Below are 24,185 nucleotides of genomic sequence, written 5' to 3' on the forward strand. Positions count from 1 at the left end.
AACATAGTATATTCCTTTCCCACATCAACGATACTAACAAAGAGTTACTTCATACATTCCTTCCCAAAGGAATCAGGACTGATCCTTGAAGTGTTAGTTCCTGGATGGTTCTAACCCTGGCTTTGACATATGATCACATGTTAAGGTGTCTTTAATAATCCAGAAAAAAATAAATCATGGTGGTTGTCTTAGTTCATTCAGGCTGCTAAAACAAAGTACCTAGACTGGGTGGCTTATAAACAACAGAAATGTATATCTTACAGTTGTAGAGCCTGGAAAATCCAAGATCAAGGCAGCAGCAGATTTCTTGTCTGATGAGGGATCAATCAATGCTTCAGATATGGTGCCATCTTGCTGTGTTCTCACATGGTGGAAGGGGTGAATGAACCCCTTTGGGCTTCTTTTACAAAGGAATTAGTCCCATTCATGATGTACTTTGCCCTCATGACCCAATCACCTCCTAAAGGCCCTAACTTTTAATATTATTGTATTTGGGATTTGATTTCAACTTATGAATTTCGAGCAGCACATTTCAGACTGTAACAGTAGTATCTGCTGAAGTGGCAGCAAAATAATTGTGGCAAAGGTTCCTAATCTTTTTTTTAATGTACATCCAATTAAAAAAAGTAAATGTCTTAGGAGTAACATATTGAATGTTATAGTTTAGTTGAGAAGAATTACCTTGGAAATCTCATAGTCTGTCACTGTCAATAATTAAGGACAATGATTCTTCAAATAAAATGTTTGACATAGTTGCATTTTAAGACTCGATTAGTGTACATTTATAAACACAGTTGCAAATATGGTGTTGTATATCAAAAAAGTACAATTTTAAAAGGCTATAGTAAATTAAAATGACATTCTAATGGTCTTCATATGCTTTTTGTTGTCTCTTTTTTTTTTTTTTTTTTAACCACTCCAGTGATTTTTTTCTATAGTCTAGTCTGAGTAGTATAGAAATAGACCTTTCTTTGTGCATGGTCTTCAGAATGTTAAATTTAAAAAATAAAACTTATATTTTCTTTTTTTTAAATTAACATTTGAAAAGCAGGTATTATATGTTTTTAAATGTTAGAGCTGAGCTACAAAGGGGAAATTTTTTTGTATGCTTTATCTTTTTTTTTTTTTTTTAAATATTTGGAAAGCAGTCTTTCATGAGGCTGGAGAATGGGTGTTTCATTTCTATCTTATTTTCTTCCTCTGGTAGCATGAGTGTCCTCTTGGCAACATGTATTTTTCTAATTTAGGAGTGTTTCTCTACATGTCAATCTTGTTCCTCCAGATGTCCATGGCATGGCTCATTGTGTTCTCTGTATTCCTGGAGGATACTGCAAAGCTTGAGCAGTATTTTACCCTCCCTGGGCTCTCAGAGACGTGGCAATATTGATGTGTTTTGTTTCCCAGCTTAAGCAAACATGTTGTTTCCCATAAGAGGGGAAACAAACATGGAAACCTACTACTATTTCATAATGTCTTATTTCATAGAAGGCTTATTTTTTAAAAGTGTCACTATTGAGATGTACAGACAACAAGGCTTTAAGAAGGATGTAGGCTGTTAAAATTCAGGGCAGTGGGGTGCCATGAGCAGTGGTTCCATTGTGCCTTGCTCAGGAAACTTGCTGCTGCCCTCCCCGCTCCAAGGGCGGGACTGATGGCTATTGATGACCTTTTAGTGAAATCACAACCTTCTGTCTTTTTTCCAATTTAGGTAGATGCACTGAGATTACGACTGGAAGAAAAAGAATCTTTCCTCAATAAAAAAACAAAACAGCTGCAGGACCTCACAGAAGAGAAGGGGACACTGGCTGGTGAGATTCGTGACATGAAAGATATGTTAGAAGTGAAGGAAAGAAAAATTAATGTTCTTCAGAAAAAGGTGAGTAGCTGACATAAGCCCTTCAAGTGGGGTATCATCCATGTTTTGTCATTTTAGAAAAACTTTGAGCACATGGCAAATACGAAATCTTTTATGAATTTTAGATTAGGAAGTATAGGCTGATTTTCATACTGGTATTTCACTTACTGGTAGTTGTGTTATGTCAGTATTTAGCATCGCCTAATGAATTTTCTATTTGATTACCTAGAAACTAAACAGTGATTATTATTTTTTATTCGCCAGCTTAAACATAGAGATAATTGTACAAATTTAGATACAAATCTAAAAAACAAAAGGTCTCCAAAGTTAATTTTTTTCTGTTTCCTTACTGAGAGTTAGCAAAGTATTTTGTGGGTCCTGAATGTATTTAGATACATTTTATATTCACATAAATTGTAGTAGATCCTATCCTGTGAAGCCCATGTAGATTTTTGGGAGGTAGGGGTAATGTTTTATACCCATTACTTAATTGAATGCAATGGAAAGAATGTATAATAATTTCCAGCCACAGTGATGTAACACAGAAGATGCTCGACCTCATTAGGACCCTTCCTTCCTTCCTTTAGCAGCTCATTTTCTCCCTTATAGGGGACTCTGATTTTGTGATAATCCCCTGATTTTCTTTTGGAGAATTCCTATTTGCTACTGTATATAGTTTTAGTGAGACCATTGTGTATCCTCCCCTCTCTTAGTAAAAGGAGAGGTGAGAAGAGAAACCAATGGCTGTTCTTTAAAAAAAAAGAAAATGTGTTGGGAAGATACATGGCTCTCAGATGAACAGGTGACCAGAGTGGAAACAAGGTGGAAATCAGTGGTGGGCAGCAGGAGCCCCTGGCCTGGATGCTGCTCTCCACAGGCATGTTGCCAGGTTCTCTGCTGTGGCTGCAGCAAATGGAAGTAACTGGCCCCTGCTCTTGGTGTCACCTGCTGTCATTGTTTCTCACCTAGCGTTGATCAACAGCATTTCAGGTGTTTTTCTTGCATTCACCCTCATGTTTCCTACAGCCTATTCTTAACACAGAAACTGGATTAATCCATGTAAAGCATAAAACAGTTCATGTCAGTCTCTGATCAAAACTCTCCAGTCACAACCAGTTACATAATTTGTGGGGGGGGAGCATTCATTGCGTAATGTAAATGTGAAGCCCCTGTCCCAAAATTGAGAATTTCAGGATAGTAACATCAGAGCATTAAACCAAGCATGGGGTCCTGTGCAGCTGCACAGGTCAGAGGCCCATGGAGCTGTCCCCACTACCATTGGCTTCCTTCATCACTCAGAGTAACAGTGGAAGTCCTTGCAAGGGCCCAGGACACCCTGCAGGATTGGGCTGCCTCTGGCCAGTCTGGCCTCCTGTCTCACCGCCTTCTCCTTTGCTCACATTACATCAATCACTTTGTGCTCTTCTGCAGACACGTCAGACATGCTCTCTTGGTACTTGGCATTTGCTGTAGTCTTTACGGGGACACTCTCATTCTGAACCAGTGCTGCCCATTATGGTAGGCATGAGCCACAAGCAGCGATTAAGGCCTTGACTGAGATGTGCTGCAAGTGTGAAGTGCACATCAGATTTGGAAGACTTACTATGAAAAAATGAAAGATCTCTCATGAATAATTTTTTATATTGATTATATGTTGAAAATATTTTGGACTTATCAGGTAAAATATGTTATGAAAATGAATTTCACCTTTTTTTTTTTTTTTTTTTTTTTTAGTGTGATTACTAGAAAGCTTAAAATTACCTATGTGACTCACATTATGTTCCTATTGACAGAACTGCTCGAAATAGCCACATGGCTCACGCCTTTGCTTCTTTCAGGTCTCTGTTCAAATCGCGCTTTGTTACAGGCCTTTTTTGTCCATTCTACATAAAATCGCATAACCACCCACATTCCTGCCCTCTGTCTTCTCTCATCCAGTTTTATCGTTTTAAGAACTCTTTACCATCTGACATATGTGTGTGTGTGTGTGTGTGTGTGTGTGTGTGTGTGTGTATTTGATCTAAATGTATATTAAACATATAAATAAATATATATATTTAAATATACATATATATATATAGTTCATTCATATTACTAGAATATAAATTCCAAAAGGACAGACTTTTTCCACATATCTTTAGTACCCAAAAGGTACTAAATGCTTAATATTTGTTGAATGAATGAATAAATGAACTTGCTCCAGAGTTAAAATCTTGGGTAGGAGCATTTGATGGGCTAAGGTTAGATTACATGCTCACCCCTTGCTGCCAAGAGACTCATTCCTGTGAATTTGATTCAAGGACAGAGCCATGCGAAGATGATGACAACACTTGGCATTCATTTGTTTCAGTGCAGAGGCTGTGATGAGATTATTAATCCATTCTAATATCTATTAGGATATTGCCCATGCTTTTGACTTTTCAATAGTGAGTTCTCTAGTCTTTCTTAAACTCTGAGAGCCAGTTAGTCTCTTCCTGTTCTGTTGGGGTCAGCCAGAACCTAAATGGTACATTCATGTACAGAATAGTGCCTATCACATTTTAAAAACAAAGTTAGATTTAAACTAAATCATAGAGACTTTACCAAAGAGTTAAAAGTAGAGACACTGCTCGGGATGTTGGTGATTTGATGAATTGTATTATTAATTCATTTCTATAGAGATCTTCATGAACAAATTTTGCAGAATTTTAAACTTTCCTCCACAGCCAGGCTCAAAAGTTTGGGAACTAGTTTGGGAGTTCTAGAACAAAGCCAGTTGTACATTATGGCCCCTTCCACCAATATGATTATGATATCACTTGTAGATGGTAAGTAGAGATCTTCATGGACAAGGTCATGGTCATTGGATCCTCCTCTTGCAGCACAAGCTAACTGATACAGAAATTTAGAAGAGAGCTGAGCAGAGATTATTAAGAATCCTTGAATCAAAGGGGCTGTCTAGCGTAGGTGGGAATAACACAGAGATAGTAGCAGGTCTGGGAGCATGTTCTAAGGATTCAAAAGATTTTTCATTTAAAATCTCCAGCTGCAAATAATAACAAAAGTTTACATTTATTGAACTTACTTATATTGAGCACTGTATGCTGGATACTGTGTTTACTTACGTAAATAGTGCTTGTTACAAACACTGTTTACTTACTCATGACCACTACCTGGTGAGATGGGCTCAATTATTAATCTAAGGAATTGAGGAATATTGAGGCTTATGGTAAGCTTGCCTCAGGTCACATGGCCTAGATAAAAGTATTTTTTGTCTTTTGGAATATATAATAAAATAATGTAAATTAAGAGACTAAGCCTCATTTTTCTTTTGATTTCACTTTTTATGATGACACCTGGCGTGAGAGTGAATTGAGGAAAAATATCACACTTGTTCTTTTTGTCAGGAGTTGAGACTAAGTGCATTCATTCTTGAGGAATAAATGATAACAGTTTTCTCAGTGAATATTTTGGGATGACACTTTCAATGAATAAGTGGCAAATGACCACTTTGCCAATGCAAATATTTTGCAGAATTTTAAACTTTCCTCCACAGCCAGACTCAAAATTTGGGAACTAGTTTGGAAGTTCTAGAACAAAGCCAGTTATATATTATGGCCCCTTTTGGCAACATGATTGTGATATCACTTGTTTAAGTCATGTAGATAATGGGTTTGGAAATGTTTCATGTTTATTTGGAGAGGTTGCTCAGCTTCAGGTTTTTAAACCAAGTTTACCGATACATTTGGGGAGGAAATAAAACCCCTGGCAAAATAGCAAAGCCACAGGAGCTCTATTAAACCTGCAATGTGAAAGAGAAGTAATCCCTAGAGAAGTGATGCATATGATTTAGAAACTGACTCAAAATGTATAAATAATACAAAAACGAATGTGCTAATGAAACATTGTCTTTAAGTCTGGAGACTCCTTGGAGCTTAAACTACATTCAGTGTAATTGGCTGTTTTAGGGCAGGTTTGGATTGGAATAGCATAAGCTTTGGATTAGGGTATGTTGGCATGGAAGAATAATAAGATCATGTCAATGTCAGATATGCAGTATTACTTAATATTTTTTTCTCATAGACTCTTTTGCAACTCCGTTTTCATGCCAGTAGAACTAGGTATGCTCCTTTCCTGGCCACATTTAACCTGGCAAAGCTAGGCTTGCATTTCATATCTGTCAGCTTTGCCTTCAGAGCTCTGGGCCTCAGAAGTCTTGTGTGCTCCGTAAGCCATGTAGACAGGCATGGACATGATGCTCTAAGCATTTCGTCACTTGAAGAAGGAAGTGAGACTGAATAAACAGAAAACCCCAGGTGAAGAAGCATCTCTGATGAAGCTTTTGTAGGAAGACAGAGATCTTCTAGAGTGGATTTTTGGCCCTACTATCATACTTTGGCTTTACTCTGCAATTCCAAGATATGGAGTTCTCTTAGTAGGGCACAAAAATGCACATGTAGAAGTGTTTAGTGGAATATTCCCGTGGGGCTATGACACCGAAATCAGAAGAGTGGAACGGTTTTCATGCTGCAGCCGTAGTTTTCTGTTCCCAAACCTGAATTTAAACTGTAACTGATGAAGTGCTACCTGACTATTGATTTTTTGTAGGAAATGTCATAAAACCTTGATGACACTGTACATTTGGAAAGTGTATAATGCCCAGGGTTTTAGGACATGGTAGCATTATTCAAACCCGATCAAATTCAGACTTATGCAGTGCATACATTCTTACACCGTAAACTTCCTACCCACGAAAATTTTTTTAAAACCCATTAACATTGGACACAAATTCTATCTCCATTTTCATTCTAGGCCTTAGTCCCACAAGCAATGTGAATTTATAGAGCAGAGGTACTTTATTTATTAGAGGTAGAAAAACAGATGGTGATCTCTCTGGAAGCCAAGTTCACTGGCTGCCTACTGAACTTTGTGGATTGCCCTGTGGGTTGGAAAAGGCAGAGGGGTGAATGGAGTTGGCTCCTGGGAGTAGTGTATACAGACCTTCCCACTTCAGCAACTTTATTCTACCTATTTGGAAGTATGGTGGTGAAAATTCTGAATGATGATAGCCTCAGGGGTAAGGACGCTGTGGGAGTACTGAGTTTCTTCATGAGATTTATTATTGTTTTTTTAAAGTAATACCTGAGAAGATAGATGCAGAACATAGAGATTTCCATGTTAGTGTAAAATTAAGGTAAAGTATGGAGGACTTTTTGACTCAATTGAGCTCTTTCTCAGTGTTTAAACATCTAGTTGAACTTTTATACTTATTATTGGCAAACCTCCTAATTTTTTGAACATGTGCAAAATCATATTCATTTCACATTTACTGAGTGTTTCCTATGTGTCAGTCAGTCACCACTCTAGGTCCTAGAGGTTTGGGGAGAAATAAGACAATCTCCAGTCCTCAAAAAACTGACAGGCTAGTTGGGGAGACAGACATGCATAATCCTAAATATAAGTGCAGTGGAGAACAACATATGGTATGTTACTAGAAGGAAACCACTTGATGGTTGCAAACAGCAGAAGCCACTTCTGGCTACCTTAAGCAAAAGGGAATTTTTTGTAAGAATATCCAAGGTCCCAGTATCTAGTCTTTAGAACCAGATGGGGGATGATCAAGAACCAGGACAGCTCTAAGAGACCAAGAGAAGGCAAGCACCACCATAATTTTATAACCAGGAGTCTCTGGTTAGCTGTCTTTTCTGCTGACAGCTGCTCTCTCTCACCCTCTTTCCTCTGCCTGCACATTACACTGTCAGTCAAGAGTCTAAGTCCTGGGACAGAGCTTCAAACCTCACACAACCGACTCTCATTGGCAGGGTCTAACCAGACCCTCCCTTTACAAGAGCCTGAGAAATGTGACTCAAGTTTTACACTTAAGCTTTCTGCTCAGTTTTTGTGTCACTTACTCATGGAAGTCATTGCTGACACTGCAGCCTGGAGGAGGTTTCATACTCATAGAGAACTATTTCTTGGCTCAGTTTGGAACTATGCACCCCATTGGTGAGTGTTGGCTTCCCTCTCAGGGCTTGAGCACCCCAACCATAATCATCAAGATACTCCCAGCTTCTGGCAAAATTCTTGGGATGTGATGCTCCTTGTTCAATATACATTGAGTGAATAAATGGGCTCAGCAAATTCTCAATGAGAGAGAACTTGGGAGAGGAGAAATTGCTTTGAGATCTACTTCTCACCCAAGAATATCGTTAGCTCTGAGGAGAGTCATTTGCCCCAGTGAAATGTCAAACCCACTCTTGTTCCCAGCACAATATGTTCTGTGTAGGCTGCAAGATGGAACCATTCCATGAATAATAAAACACAGATGAGGAAAGGCTGTTGCTCTACCCACACCTCACACCTCCAGCCTTGGTTCTATTACCCCAGGAAGGTAAAAAGGAATGAAGGTTTGAGTAAGGGCGTTTCACCACTCTACCTTCATTTTCCTTTTTAATAGAAAGAAATGTGGCATTTACAGAGAATGTCATCTTACTCTGCAAAGAGAATGCTTCCTTCTCTAGTTCTCACTTCTGTCTAATTTATTGGATTGTTAGGAAGGTGATATTTTGTGAGAGTGATACAATGAAATTTCTGGTTACATGTGGTCATTTCCAATTATGACTATGGAAATAATTATTTTTATAATAAAATGATTATATACTATTTGTTGAACCCTTACTGTATAACAGACACTATGCTAGGTCATTTGCGTCCTTAGATTATGTGTTCTCATGACAGACCTAATGGCTTATAGGCACTATCATAATCCTGACTTTTAAAATGAGAGACTCATTCTCAGTAAACTGACACAAGAATAGAAAATCAAACACTGCATGTTCTCACTCACAGGCAGATGTTGAACAATGAGAACACGTGGACACAGGGAGGGGAGCATCACACACTGAGATCTGTCGGGAGGAAATAGGGGAGGGACAGCGGGGGGTGGGGAATTGGGGAGGGATAACATGGGGAGAAATGCCAGATATAGGTGATGGGGAGGAAGGCAGCAAACCACACTGCCATGTGTGTACCTATGCAAAAATCTCACATGTTCTCCATGTGTACCCCAAAACCTAAAATGCAATAACAAAAATGAGAGACTGTGGTTTAGAGAGGAACTTGTTCAGAGTGACGGGACAGGAAAGGGATGGAGCTATTCTTAACCACCATACTATTCTGGTGTTTTTTCTAGTTTATGACCCTACCTCCCTCATGAGACAAGTGGGGTCATTAAGCTTTAGGGATTAGCTAAACTACAATTTGAGCAAATACCTGAGGTTGATATATAAGAATGCCTCTTTTTAGGACAAAACCAGCAGAGATGCGGCCACTAAATAATATACTAAAAAAAAGTAGGGAATGAATTACATTAATAAAATATAACACCAGGCCTGTATTTAAACATACCATAAGTTATATGTAGAAAAAAGAAAGATTATGGTGACTTTCAATATCTGTTCAATTTTTCTTCCCCCAGAGACTCTTTAAGTACCATTCTAATGTTTTGCTGCCTCCTTTTTAAAGGATCGACGTGTTTGCTCTGATGGTAGTTTCACTTTCCTTCGGTTGTTGGCTTAAAGGACTGAGACCTCAGAAGATTTTCTGAGACATGGAAGCAGCTTTCCTGGACTAGTTAAAGGTGAACTTTTAAGTTGGGAGAGTCCTCATTCCTTGCCAAGTCCAGAGAGGAAGCGGCCTAGGAAGCTGCTCCACTTTGCAGTGAGCTGTTTACCTTAGGTCTAACCTCCTTGGGGTAGGCAAGCTCCCTTTGTATCTGAAGTCAGGAACTAGCCTGGTATCCCAGGGGCTGGATCGCAACTAGGGTGGCCATGGATCTAAGGCAGACGTTCTTAACCAGGGGCTGTAACGGAGGCTTAGAACCTCCCTACCCCCCGGGAACATTTGCTAATGTCTGGAGATATGTTGGGTTGCTATAACTGGGAGGATGCTACAAGCATCTCGTGGGTAGAGTCTAGTCCAGGGGTGCTGCTAAATGTCCTAATATGCAGAGGAGACCCCTGCCCTCCAATAAATAATCATCCAGAGAAGCCCTGGTCTTGTGTATGGATCACTACTGATCTTGGTTCTCTACGCCCCCATCCTTGAAGTAGCATTTTTTAAAAACAGTTTTTACTTAATATAACAGATCCTTCTCCCACCTTCCAGTATTGTATCAGTTAAAATGCATAACATTTTTACCTGCGCTTTTTCTCTGGCATTATTTTAGTCAGCTTATAGAGTTGAATGTCGTGTGTGTGTGCGCGCACGCACATGTGTGTGTATGATGTTTGGACTGTTACTATTTCTGTCTAATAATGTTCACATGTAGCAATCTATACTTATAAATATGAGTGTATACGACATTCTTGAACCCTGAAAATTGTTTCAATTATTAAAACTGATCTGACCATTCTTATCATGTTATCAACTAATTTGTTGGGGGGATGCTAGTCAGGAGTAGTATAGGGAACATGTAATAGGAATAAAGCATCTGACTTAGATAGAACAGAGATAGCTTACCCAGCAGATAAAGCCCAGTTTAAATTTCTTTGGCTAAATACCAGCATTCCGATCATTTGCAAAATAGTGACGTTTCTGACAAATTTTTTTTTCTGACTAAAAATAAAAGGACTTTATTTTATCAACCTTTTGGGTTGAAAATCTGATTACTATATTCACATTAAATATATCTTTTCATACGTTTGATCTAGTCATTTGGGATAGGGTAAAAAATCTGTTCAATGTAGATTGAATATAGATTTAACTAATACAGTGCCTAAAAATTAGCAATTAAAAAGTATAATCCAGGTTAGTGTTTGTGATTTGCCAACTTTCTTTTGAACAGTCTTTCTTGGAAAATATAACAAAACTCTAACTTAATGTATTACACAGAAAGTTATTTATATGTATTTCGTGTTGGTAAGGTAGCAGTATGTCACGGGACCTGAGAAGAATCTTTGCTCTTGCATCCTTTAATACAGTGTGTCTTGACAGCTTGTTTGGAAGTTCTAACAGGGGAGTGCAGCTACTCGTATACCCTTGACTGAAGATTAGTCCTCCTCTGTTGGGATGATTGTCCTCTTTGTCCAAGCACATAGCTTTGGGAGGGATGCACATCGAGTGGTGAGGGTGGAAGGGGACACCTACCTAACCACCCAGATCAGCAGAATCAACCCTGGTGATCAATGGGGTGAGAGATGTTGCAGCCAGATCACCCTCACATCCAATACAGTGTATCTTCATCATGTGTGAAGGTGATGCCAAGGGTTCTAGTGCTAATTAAATTCCACAGGACAAATAATCACCAAGAGTACATGGCTGCTACACTTGACTGGAATTATTTGTTGATGGTCTAGGGAAAAAACATCTTGGTGACTTTAATCAATTGATTGATCCTGCTGGTCAGAAGTCCATTTTGCTCCAATGAAGGGATATTCAAAAGTCACTCTGTGTGTGCTTCGTGTCTTTTGAATAGAGATTGTTGCTTCCTTGGTAAAACCAAGCTTCTTTGTGAAGCAACAAATTTAGTAGCCTCCTCTTTCGTATATATTGCTTTTCTTCTAAGGGATTTGAAATTGTCCTTCTCCTAGAGATGACATCAAAGCAACCAAAGCTAGAAAAATTCATGTTGTAATGGAACAATTAAAGAGATTTAGGGAAGTCTGCTCATTCATTCATGCATTCATTCAGCATCTGTAGGCACTGTCTTCACATAGCTTCATTTTTTTCCCCCTTGGGCTCTAGTGTACACAACCCAATATTATTTGATTTTAAAAGACCTGTAACTTTGGTTATGCTGATGAAGACTGGACAGACTTGAAGACAGGAAGAAATGAGATAACAGTAAACTTGGAAGAGGCCTGATGGAGCCTCCTAGTCCAACCTCTTCATTTCTCCACTCAAATATAGAGTATCTGACAGATGATGTGATTTGTGCAGGGTCGTGGAGCTAATTAGTGACAGAGTCTGGGCTGTACTAAAGTGTCTGAATCTGATTACACCTTTTCTTTCCTTCTTTCCATGCCCCTATGGCATATGAAGCCTTGGGCACCATTGTCCTAATCTGGCCCGTTTGCTTGCCTGCCCTTCTGCTGTCCAGCCATCCAACAAACCAAGTTCAGCATCTGTAATGAGCTGGCTGCCTCCCAGGTACTGGAGATACATATGCTATTTAAGAAGGTGTATTTTCTGCCCTCTGAGAGCTCGCACTCATGAGTAAAATTACTAAATAGGCAATTACAGGGCTGTGTATGATGTGTGCTATATCAGCCAGGTACACTATACATAGGAAGGGCACATCCCCTAGCCAGGGGAGTGGGATGAACAAGGAAGACTTCCTGGAAAAGTTGATGACAAAATTGAGAGATGAGGGACTAGGAGTTGTTGTCCAATCAAAGCTAGAATAGCATTTGCAAAGGTTTGGCAGGAAGAGTCAGCATAGTGCGTTTGGTGGAATTAGAAGTAATTTAATATAGCTGGACCATACTTGTTTGGCCCAGTTAGGAAACAGATTTCACATTTGGGAGCTTTTCTATTCTTTACATCTTCTAGTGATCAAATATATTTTATAATTGAAGTTTGAGAGTCTTTTTGACTTCTATAAATGTTCTCTTCTAGTCCCTTGTGAGTTGCAAGTGGCAATAGCAATAACCAGTGTTATTTAAAAACACAGTTCAGGGCCAGATCATGCTGAGAATTGATTCTCATTCAATGCAAAAGCTGATCCCACCCAGGGGAGAGAAATACTCTTTTAAGTAAATATTTGTTTCTGGGTTAAGACCTCATATTCTGTACTCAGTTTCACTATGATAGATTTTTAAAAAAAAAAAAAGTTTATAATTACCTGCAAAATTCCTTGAAGATTTAAAATAAAAATGCCCAGAGTGTTCTAATCATGGCTGCTACCTTAACAGGTACAGGCATCTTGACACATCTGTCAATCCAAGCTGCCAGCTATTGCTTTTAGTTTTCAAAATGGGATTACAGGTGGTTAAGCCTTTACATATTTCATTCTGCAGATGATTCTGTTTTTCTTCCTACATACTCCCAGACCATTTGATTTAAATTAACCTTATTTATGTGGGAAGGACAATTTTCTGTCTTTTTTTAACTTATCTTTTGTTGGCAATGGACTCTGCTTTGCTGTGAAGAGTTTTACACCTCTCTGTGTTAGCATGTATCATGTTATATTGTAAGGGAAGTCCATGATTCAAAACATCTATAATACATGTCTTAGTTTCCATTAAAAATAAATGTAAAGTAAGGGTAATGTGCTCTTGTGGGGCATATCGCTTCACAGTTATTGTGGGTAATAGCATCTTTCTACTGTTCTGATACTGCAGTCTCATTGCCAGTATTTTTTCCTTTATACTTACCTGATTATACCACAACTTTTGCAGACTAAAATATGTAACTGCTTTAAACAGACTGTTTTCATAGAAACTGTATTCTAAATTAATGACACAATACAGACAGCAATTTGGGCCCTTATAACATTTTTATCATACCTCCTTTCTAGATTGCTGATTTTTGAGAACCAGCAATAGCACCCACATATAATCAGTCCTTAGATAATACAATTATGGTTTATAAAAGTCACTTATAACTCTAACAAAAGTACTGTGGTAGGTAGAATTCTAAGATGGACCCCTCAGATTTCCTACTTCCCTGTTGTACATGTCCTGAATAATGCCCAAGACTATGAAAATTATGGACTTGGAGGTGAATTTTTCCTCAGAGCCTCCAAACAAATGCTTATCTGGCTGACACCTTGATTTCACCCTTGTAATATCCTAGGCAGAGACCCCAGCCACACCTTGCCAGACTTCTGACTTACACAACTGTGAATTAATAAATGGATACTAACTTGGTACATTTTGTCACACAACAATAGAAAAGTGATATAGGTACATATTAAATTAACTTTTCAGAGTTCTCAAACCTCTCACAGAAATTCAGAGGCAAGTAAACCGTAGTAGAGTTCATAGGATACTAGCAAGGAATGCTGCTGGTCCACTAAAATGGCACCACTAGTAACTAAAGCAGTTTCCAGTACCTTGACTGTTCAGCCTAGAAATAATGGGAGTCTTCCCTCACAATAATAGTGGGAGACTTAAACACCTGGCTGTCAATATTAGACAGATCATTGAGATGATAAATTAACAAGGATATGTAGGACTTGAACTCAGCTCTAGATCAAGTGGATCTGATAGACATCTACAGAACTCTCCACCCCAAAACAACAGAATATACATTCTTCTCAGTGCCACATGGCACTTACTCTAAAATTGATCACATAATTGGAAGTAAAACAATCCTCAGCAAATGCAAAAGACCTGAAATAATAACATCCTCTCAGACCACAGTGCAATCAAATTAGAACTAAAGATTAAGAAACTCACTCAAAACCACATAACTACATGGAAATTGAACAACCTGCTCCTGAATGACTCCTGGGTAAATGATGAAATTAATGCAGAAATCCAGAAGTTCTTTGAAACTAATGAGAACAAAGAGATAATGTACCAGAATCTCTAGAATGCAGCTAAAGTGGTGTTAAGTGGGAAATTTATAGCATTAAATGCCAACATCAGAAAGCTAGAAAGATCTCAGATTGGCACCCTTACATCACAACTAAAAGATCTAGAGAAGCAAGAGCAAACAAATCCAAATGCTAGCAGAAGATGGGAAATAACTAATATCAGATCAGAACTGAAGGAGATAGAGACATGAAAAATTCTTCAAAAAAATCAATGAATCCAGTAGCTGTTGTTTTTAAAATAAATAAAATAGACTACTAGCTAAACTAATAAAGAAGAAAAAAGAGAATAATAAAATAGACACAATAAAAATGATAAAGGGGATATTAAATCTGACCCCACAGAAATACAAACTACCATCAGAGAATACTATCAACACCTCTATGCAAGTAAACTAGAAAATCTAGAATAAATGGATAAATTCTTGAACCATACATCTTCCCAAGACTAAACCAGGAAAAAGTTGAATAGACCAATGACAAGTTCTGAAATCGAGGCAGCGATTAATAGCCTCCCAACCAAAAAAAGCCCAGGAGCAGAAGGATTCATAGCCGAATTCTACCAGAGGTACAAACAAGAGCTGGTAGGTACTATTACCTCTGAAACTATTCCAAACAATTGAAAAGGAAGATGATGGGGTGATGGATGCAGCAAACCACTAGCATGGCACGTGTATACCTACGTAACAAACCTGCATGATCTGCACATGTACCCCAGAACTTACAGTATAATAAATAAATTTTTAAAAGTGCTTACATAAAATAAACAAAAAAGGACTTCACCCTAACTCATTTTATGAGGCCAGCATCATCCTGATACCAAAATCTGGAAGAGACACAACAACAACAAAAATATTGAGGCCAATATCCCTGATGAATATCAGTGTGAAAATCCTCAATAATATACTGATAAATTGAATCCAGCAGCACATCAAAAAGCTTATTCACCGTAATCAAGTTGGCTTCCTCATTGGTATGTAAGCCTGGTTCAACATAGACAAATCAATAAACGTAATTCATCACATAAACAGAACCAAGGATAAAAACCACATGATAGTCTCAATAGATGCAAAAAAGGCCTTTGATAAAATTCAAAATCCCTTCATTAAAAAGTCTCAATAAACTAGGTATTGATGGAACATATCTCAAAATAATGAGCTATTTATGACAAACCCACAGCCAATGTCATACTGAGTTGGCAAAAGTTGGAAGCATTCCCTTTGAAAACTGGCACAAGACAAGGATGCGTCTCTCACCATTCCTATTCAACATAGTATTGGAAGTTCTGACTGCGGCAATCAGGCAAGAGAAAGAAATAAAGGGTATTCAAATAGGAAGTGAGGAAGTCAAATTGTCTCTGTTTGCAGATGATATGATCCTGTATCTAGAAAACCCCATCATCTCAGTTCCAAAGCCCCTTATGCTGATAAGCAACTTCAGCAAAGTCTCAAGATACAAAATCAATGTGCAAAAATCACAAGCATTCCTAAGCAGAGAGCCATGAATGGACTTCCATTCACAATTGCTACAAAGAGAATAAAATACCTAGGAAACAGCTAACAAGGGATGTGAAGGACCTCTTCAAGGAGAACTATAAACCACTGCTCAAGGGAATAGGAGAGGACACAAACAAATGGAAAAATATTCTATCCTTATGGATAGAAAGAATCAATATTGTGAAAATGGCCATACTGCCCAAAGTAATTTATAGATTTAGTGCTATTTCCATCAAACTACAGTTGATATTCCTCACAGAACTAGAAAAAAATATTTTAAAATTCATATGGAACAACAAAAAAACCCATGTAGCCAAGACAGTCCTAAACAAAAAGAACAAAGCTAGAGGCATCGTGCTACCTGACTTCAAACTATACTAAAAGGGCACTGTAACCAATACAGCATGGTACGAGTACCAAAATAGACACATGGACCAATAGAACAGAGTAGAGATCTCAGAAATAATACTATACATATAAAACCATCTGATTTTCAATAAACCTGACAAAAGCAAGCAATGGGGAAAGGACTCCTTAAATGGTGCTGGGAAAACTGGCTAGCCATATGCAGAAAACTGAAATTGAACCACTTTCTTATACTTTATACAAAAATTAACTTAAGGTGGATTAAAGACTTAAATGTAAAATCTCAAATCATAAAAATCCTAGAAGAAAATCTAGGCAACACCATTCAGGAAATAGGTATGGGCAAAGATTTTATGATGAAGTTGCCAAAAGCAATTGCAACAAAGTCAAAAATTGACAAATGGGATGGAATTAAACTAAAGAGCTTCTGCACAGAAAAAGAAACTATCAGGGAGAACAAACAACCTACAGAATGCAAGAAAATTTTTGCAATCTACCCATCTGAAAAAGGTCTAATATCCAGAATCTACAAAGAACTTAAACAAATTTACGAGAAAAAAAAACTATCAAAAAGTGAGCTAAGGACACAAACAGACACTTCTCAAAAGAAGATATTTGTGCAGCCAACAAACACATGTAGAAAAACAAAACCACAATGCAATATCATCTCATGTCAGTCAGAATGGTGATTATTAGAAAGTCAAGAAACAACAGATGCTGGTGAGGCTGTGGATAAATCGGAATGCTTTTACACTGTTGGTGGGAATGTAAATTAGTTCAGCCATGGTGGAAGACAGTGTGGCAATTCCTCAAAGATCTAGAACCAGAAATACCATCTGACCCAGCAATCCCATAACTGGGTATATACCCAAAGGAATATAAATCATTCTATTATAAAGATACATGCACATGTATGCTCATTGCAGCACTGTTCACAATAGCAAACACATAGAATCAACTCAGATGCCCATCAGTGATAGACTGGATGAAGAAAATATGGTACATATACATCATGGAATAATATGCAGCCATAAAAAGGAATGAGATAATGTCTTTTGCAGGGACATGGATGAAGCTGGAAGCCATCATCCTCAGCAAACTAACACAGGATCAGAAAACCAAACACATGTTCTCACTCATAAGTGGTAGCTCAGCAACAGGAACACATTGACATAGGGAGAAGAACAACACACACCAGGGCCAGTCGACTGGGGAGCTCACAGAGGAAGAGAGAGCATCAGGAAAAATGGCTAACGCATGCTGGGCTTAATACCTAGGTGATGTGTTGATAGTGCAGTAAACCACCATGCACACGTTAACCTGCACATTCTGCACGTGTATCCTGGAACCTAAAATTAAAAAAAAATTTTTTTTTAAAGAAAGAAGTTTATGTCAGAATATCATGAGGCTGGGCCAGGTGGCTGAGGTAGAAGGATCGCTTGAGCCCAGGGGTTTGAGAGCAGCCTGGGCAACGTAGTGAGATCTGTCTCTACACAAAATAAAAAAATTAGCTGGGCAGGATAGTGCGTGCCTGTAGTGCATACTTGTTTGGGAGGCTGAGGTGGAGGGATTGCTTGAGTTTAGGAAGTTGAGGCTGCAATGAGCCATGATAATGACACTGTGCTAAAGCCTGGGCAACAGAGCAAGACGCTGTCTCATAAAGAAAAAAAAGAAATCATGGGAGTCTTGTTGATGTTTTACAATTTTAGGGGTACTCAGATTATTTCAAAACATATGCATAGGAATGAGCCTTTATTACAGTTTTTAGATCAAATAACTAAGATTTCCTAAAATGTAATGTTATATCTTTGTCCCTTTCCCCATTAAACACTGAGTTCAGCAAAAAAAGTGACTGAGTCTTAGTCATCTTTTTATTCCTAGTACTTAGTACAGTGCTGGCATGTTGTACGTGCTTAATAAATGTTAGCTGGAAAATTGAAGTGTAATAGAATGAGTAAATAAATATGTCCAAATTGAAGTGTAATAGAATGAGTAAATAAATATGTCCAAATTGAAGTGTAATAGAATGAGTAAATAAATATGTCCAAAGTTCTTTTTGGATTCAGAGTGAGTAAATAAATAGGAAAGGCTGTGTCTCAATAAAATTTTATTTACAAAAACAGGCAGTGGGCCAGTCTGGCTCATGGGCTGTAATTTGCTCAGCTCTGGTGTAGATCACAAGTTCTTATAGCCTCTAGGCAATTCTATCATATAGCAACCTTCATGGCAAGTTTGAGATTTTAAGTATACCTAAATAGTTAATAGAGTTAAACAAAGTTCGCTTCTTTTCCAGACTGTATTTACTACTTGCCTCAGACATCCCTTCTGGTGCAAAGGGAAGTAAGTCATTCGTTCCCAAGGGTGAGGTCTTCCTTAGTTTCTGTTACATTCTGTAGCTTTTTTGTGAATAAAGTCTGAATGAAGCAAAGCTAAGCAAACAGGATGTGCTCGAATGAATAGCAGTTATTGACTTGGAGTGGAGATATTTCTTTCTGTAGTATTAAAACATGAAGTTAAATTCTTAAGGTCACACATGATACTCTGATTTATAAAAGCTTATGAGGGGTGGCATACAAACACCAAGGCTGTCTCCAAATGGAATGTTTGCGAACTTATGAACAGCTGAGGTCACGGACAAGGATGGCCAGGTGGGAAGGTAGGAATAGAGGCAAAGGTCCTTTGTTGCTGTTTTATGTTACTGATACTTTTCTTAGGGCTTGCAGGGGAGTGTTCTTTGGGACAAGTAGATGGCAGGCCTGAAATGTCAGGTAGCCAGGGGAAAACAAACATGGGGCATTTGACCAGAGCTATTTGACCTACTAATTCTTTGCCTAGGAATTCACCCTAAGAAAAAAATTAAGGATGCGGGTATTGATTTAGCTACAGGCTTGTTCACAGCGTGGTTCTTAAAAAGTTTTTTTTTTTTTTTCCAGATCAGTGAAAATATTCCCAAGTGGTGGAGTAACTAAATAAATGATGGTATATTAATACATAGAAATTCAGCCAGAGAACATGATGCTATAGATAAGTATTTAATGATACAAAAAGATATTCATCCTATTTTGTTAATTGAAATAAACTTTACAATATGTCTGTACAGAAAAGTATCAGAAAATGTCTATTTTCCCATACCCTCAACACTACTCTATTGTATAACCTGATTTTTATTTTGAAAAATTTATACACAGACATCATCTACATACATACATACATACATACATACATACAGGCTTCAGTAGAATTAGTTTGTTAAGGGCATGAACTGTGACAGGCCTGGCTTTGAATCTCAGTGTTGTTACTCAAGGTCTTTTTAATTTTTAGCAAGTTCCTTACATATTCTCTGCCTCAGTTTCCCTATCTTTAAAATGAGGATAAGCTCACCTCTTACTTTCAGTCTCAATTTCTCTCAGCACAGTAGGTGTTCAAGAGGTATTTGTTGAATGAACAAACTGACCGTCACTGTTGGTGCTCAGTAAGTTATTATTTTATACAAAAAATCAGAATTTAAATGCTAAACTCTTTTAAGAACTTGGTAAGAGAATACGTTTAAAGGTAACTCTGAGAGTAACCTTGTTGTTTATGAAACTGTCTCTGCCATAACCACATGAGTCTTTCATCACTGAAGTTATTCTGAAGGCAGAGTTGGGGGAGGGTAGGATGTTGGCACTGAAAAGGACTTGAGAAACAACCCAGTCTCTATCTACTGAGAAGGTGAGATTTTCTGGTCTGAGAGCCAGAAATCAAATGCATTACCCCAGGTGAGCTCAAGTCAGAGCAGAAACTAGAATCCAGAGCCCTTGATCATAAACTTGCAAAGTTACATGGGAAGTTAGGTAGGGTAAACAATTACGGTGATATGATAAACTCCCTAAAGAGCAGGGAAAGGCATGCATATGTGTGTTTGTGTGTGTGCAATAGGTTGTGTTGAAACGATGGCATTGAGATATTTTTAAAAAGAAACTAGCACTTCTTGTTTTAGAGTGAGAAAAAAGGACTTTGTATCATTATTATTATTTCTTGCATTCATTTACTAGCATTCACAGTAATCGGTGAATGCTTTGGAGAGTGAAAAGAGGAATCATAGATGCTGCTTTCACTCCTGCAGCAGATATATGGTAATTGGGCAAGCATTTTAAATGTGTAAGTTCGGCCTGATAAGCACCAGATCGCCACAGAAAGTTCACACCAGATCTTGTACAGAGGTATACAGTTTTGCACTGAAGCCTGAACTAAAAAGAGTTCACTTACTGTTTATTATTTATCATGTTTAGCTTTCATTCCTAAAGGAATAGTACTTCTTTATTTTAAAATAATTAACTTACATGTAAGTACCATATTATACTTATTTTTTAAAAAGAAACACTGTGGCCTTTTTATTTTTTAAAAAAACTAGGCTTTTAAAAATGGGATATTTGAATCTACATAAAATATTTCTCTATGTTTATTGCATAAGGTAACGAACAAAATAAAGATTTAACCTTAAGAAAAATTAAGATTTATGATTTGTAATATGAAATGCAGAAAAAATTCTACACATAGCATGAAATGTTTATTTGCCAATTTAAGTTGGTCATAGTAGTATGCTTATACCCATGTGTATATCAGCGAATTTTCCTTTGCATTATTTTAATACTCACTTTTAAAATACTTCTTATAGCAGTTTACTAAATTACAAATACAAAATTTAGTTAAGCACCCAAGGTAATTTATGTATTTGTTCTGTTTACAATAGCTTTAACTTAAATTTCTAGTAAAAATGGCCATTGTCATAAGGAAATATATGTTATTTGCTGTTTAAACCCAAGCTCTCAGAAACTGTTCTCAAAGAATCTTTGGTTTGATATTTCATTTCCATTCATAGTCCAAACATTTCTTGTATGTTTCTGTGTGGTTTATATATATTTTTTCACCTGAGGACCTTTATTTATTTATTTATTTATTTAGAGACGGAGTTTCGCTCTTGTTACCCAAGCTGGAGTGCAATGGCGCGATCTCGGCTCACCACAACCTCCGCCTCCTGGGTTCAGGCAATTCTCCTGCCTCAGCCTCCTGAGTAGCTGGGATTACAGGCACGTGCCACCATGCCCAGCTAATTTTTTTGTATTTTTAGTAGAGACGGGGTTTCACCATGTTGACCAGGATGGTCCCGATCTCTTGACCTCGTGATCCACCGGCCTCGGCCTCCCAAAGTGCTGGGATTACAGACGTGAGCCACCATGCCCGGCCCAAGACCTTTATTTAGAATTTTAAGCTAAGTATTTTTTTCTTTGAATAATCTATCCTTTAAAGTCCCTTCCTTTCTTTTGTGTCTCTGTGATCAAGGAGATGGGAACTAAACAAACACTGTGGTAAGTGTTATGGTACTTGACAAAGTAGTTTGGTTAGATAAGTCTCCCAACTGGAGTGTCAACCCAGAGAGAGGAGGAGGAGGTAGAAAATCACATCCAAAATGCTTACAAAGTCACTGACTTGTGATAGAGAAAGAGCCTGAGACACCATCCCTATGTTGAATTGAAGGAAAAATCAAGAATGTCAATTTTAGCCATTGAAATTGTCTTATAGTGCACAGGAAGCACTAATTTGCTCAGACATCTTTTGGCAAACTTACATGTAGAATCTGCTAGATCCTGTTGTTATTTATGTGCAGTTGTGCCTGCAGCCAGGGAACTATCTTTCTGGACTTGCTTCTTTCTAACTGAGAATAAAGGCTTGAGGAATATAGGAGATGTCAGTAGCAACAAGCAACTTGAATTCCTCAAGATAAAGACCATGGCTAGGAAGAATTGAGCAGGCAAGTGGAGGTTACTGACTCTGCATTAATAAAAAATTTACGAGAGTACAGAACAAATCATGCCAGGCCATCTTTATCGTTTTCTAGGTGGATGTGCAAGATTAAAGAAAGGAATTCAATAGCTGTAATATCTGGAATTGAGTAAATCATCTAATTCAGTGTCTCCACAAATCTTTGGGGGCAGTGAGGGCAGGGGCAGAAGAGGGGGAGACCCTCAATGAGAATTGGCTCTGAGCACCGTCATGTGGATTCAATTTGGCTGTTGTAATAAATTACAATGGAACAGGGTCCACTGGGACAATGTTGGGATCAATCGAAGGTCAGGCTGTAACATCTCCAGCAGTGGTCTGGAAGAATGGATAACACACTTTATTAAGCTTGGCAGGCCAGGAGGTTCTGGAACTGTTGTGGTCACCACCACTGTCATTAGCCTTTATGAAGCACCTGTTGGGTATGGGGCACCCTGTGGGTTGTTAGATGAAAGATGGAATGTGTATGATTGCCCAAATGGTCAACCTGTTTAAAAATGATGATGATAGGTACAATTCATTGAATACTTACAAGGCTGCCATGCATAGTACTAAGACTTTTTCATGGATTATTTCTTTTAATCCTAATGATAACCTTTGAAGGGCAAGGGTTTCTTCCCATTTTACAGATGGGAAAAAGGAAGTAGAGAGAATTGCTGTGGATAATGCAGCTGATTAGTAGCAGCAATAGGTAACTGAACTGAAGTAGTCTGGATTTTACTCTTAACCATTATCTGTGCATATAGAAATCTTTATGTGCTCATGAAGAAAGACTGTTTGTTTGTTAGTTCCTTCGTGTGTTCATTCAGCAAACATATTAAATATACTTAAGATGTTCCCAGTGTAGTATAGATAGAACTCATTCTAAGATAATTTTTTTTAAGTGGTAAAGTTTGACTCTGATACAGTTATAAAATGAACACATGTTAAAGATTTTACTTAACTCATTAATCAGCAAGGGAACCAGGCAGATGTTAGAACCGGATAGAAAATTCAGAAAACAGACACATTTGTAGATCAGGTATATTGAAATGAATGTGAAAATGCAGACAAAGCTGGCTTTTTCCCAAGTGCAGAGGGGAAGTCAATATAACCGCTACTGGACAGGCCAGAATCTGCATGTTTGTAGTCAGGAATTATTTTCATTGCTATCAGTAATTTACAGTTTACCAAGTTATACAATAGCTCAAAGACAATAAAGGACTAGAACCAGTTAACCTGAAAGGGTACAATCTGAACATTTATTTTCCATTGAAGCACAGTTTTGTTTTTTGTTTTTTTTTTTTCCTATAACATTAGGGAAAGAATTGTGATGTGGCACAATGGAATATGATTTAGGATAAAAGACTTAAATATAGAGAATACATCCAACTCTCCTTAGCTGCTTAGAGAGGACTTCCGGGCAAAGGTGGAAATTAAAATAAGAATCATTGAGCCCAAAGACACCTCAGTTTTCAGATCAGGAAACTGAATCCCAGAGATCTGAAGTAAGTTGTCCAAAGTCACTTACTTCCTGTAGCTGATTATTAGCAGCAATAGGTTACAAACTGAAGTAGACTGGATTTTATACTTAACCATTATCTGTGCATATAGATATCTCTATGTGCTCGTGGAGAAAGACATTACAAGAGTACAAGAAGCCTTATAATTTTCTGGCTTTCCATGATCCCCTCATTGACTCTTAGCCAGGGAGAGTGGCTAAGGGCCCTGGACCAAAGTTTGTGTGGTAGAGAAGGAAAGACCAAATGTATTAGGGTTCTCCGGAGAGGCAGAACCAATAGGATGTGTGTACATAAAGAAAAAGATTTAAGAAATTGGCTCATGCGACTATGGGGACTTTGTAAGTCCAGAATCTAATCAGGCTGGAGGCCCAGGAAAGAGTTGCAGTTTGAGTCCAAGGCTGCCTGCTAGTGAACTAGGAAGAGCTGATGCTGCAGATGAAGTCTGAAGGCAGTCCGCTGAGGAATTCCTTCTTGCCTGGGGGAGGTCAGCCATTTGTTCTGATTGGATGAGGCTCTCCCACATTATGGAGGATTATCTGCTTACTTGAAATTCACTGATTTAATGTACCTCATCCAAAAACACTCTCATAGAAACATCCAGAATAATGCTTGACCAAATATCTAGGTAC

At 38.0% G+C, this 24,185-nt stretch overlaps 1 protein-coding gene across 1 annotated transcript in view; it reads left to right on the forward strand.

Moving 5' to 3' along the window:
- Positions 1-24,185, forward strand: part of ERC2 (ELKS/RAB6-interacting/CAST family member 2) — a gene marked incomplete at its 3' end in the record, with an annotated part of 493,154 nt that overhangs the window by 389,621 nt on the left and 79,348 nt on the right. The window contains exon 8 of the mRNA XM_037738120.1: positions 1,709-1,876. Within this exon, the coding sequence (XP_037594048.1) occupies positions 1,709-1,876 (168 nt within the window). The remainder of the gene's footprint in view (positions 1-1,708; positions 1,877-24,185) is intronic.

The sequence above is a fragment of the Cebus imitator genome, unplaced genomic scaffold (assembly GCF_001604975.1).
Source record: "Cebus imitator isolate Cc_AM_T3 unplaced genomic scaffold, Cebus_imitator-1.0 Scaffold48, whole genome shotgun sequence".
NCBI lineage: Eukaryota > Metazoa > Chordata > Mammalia > Primates > Cebidae > Cebus > Cebus imitator.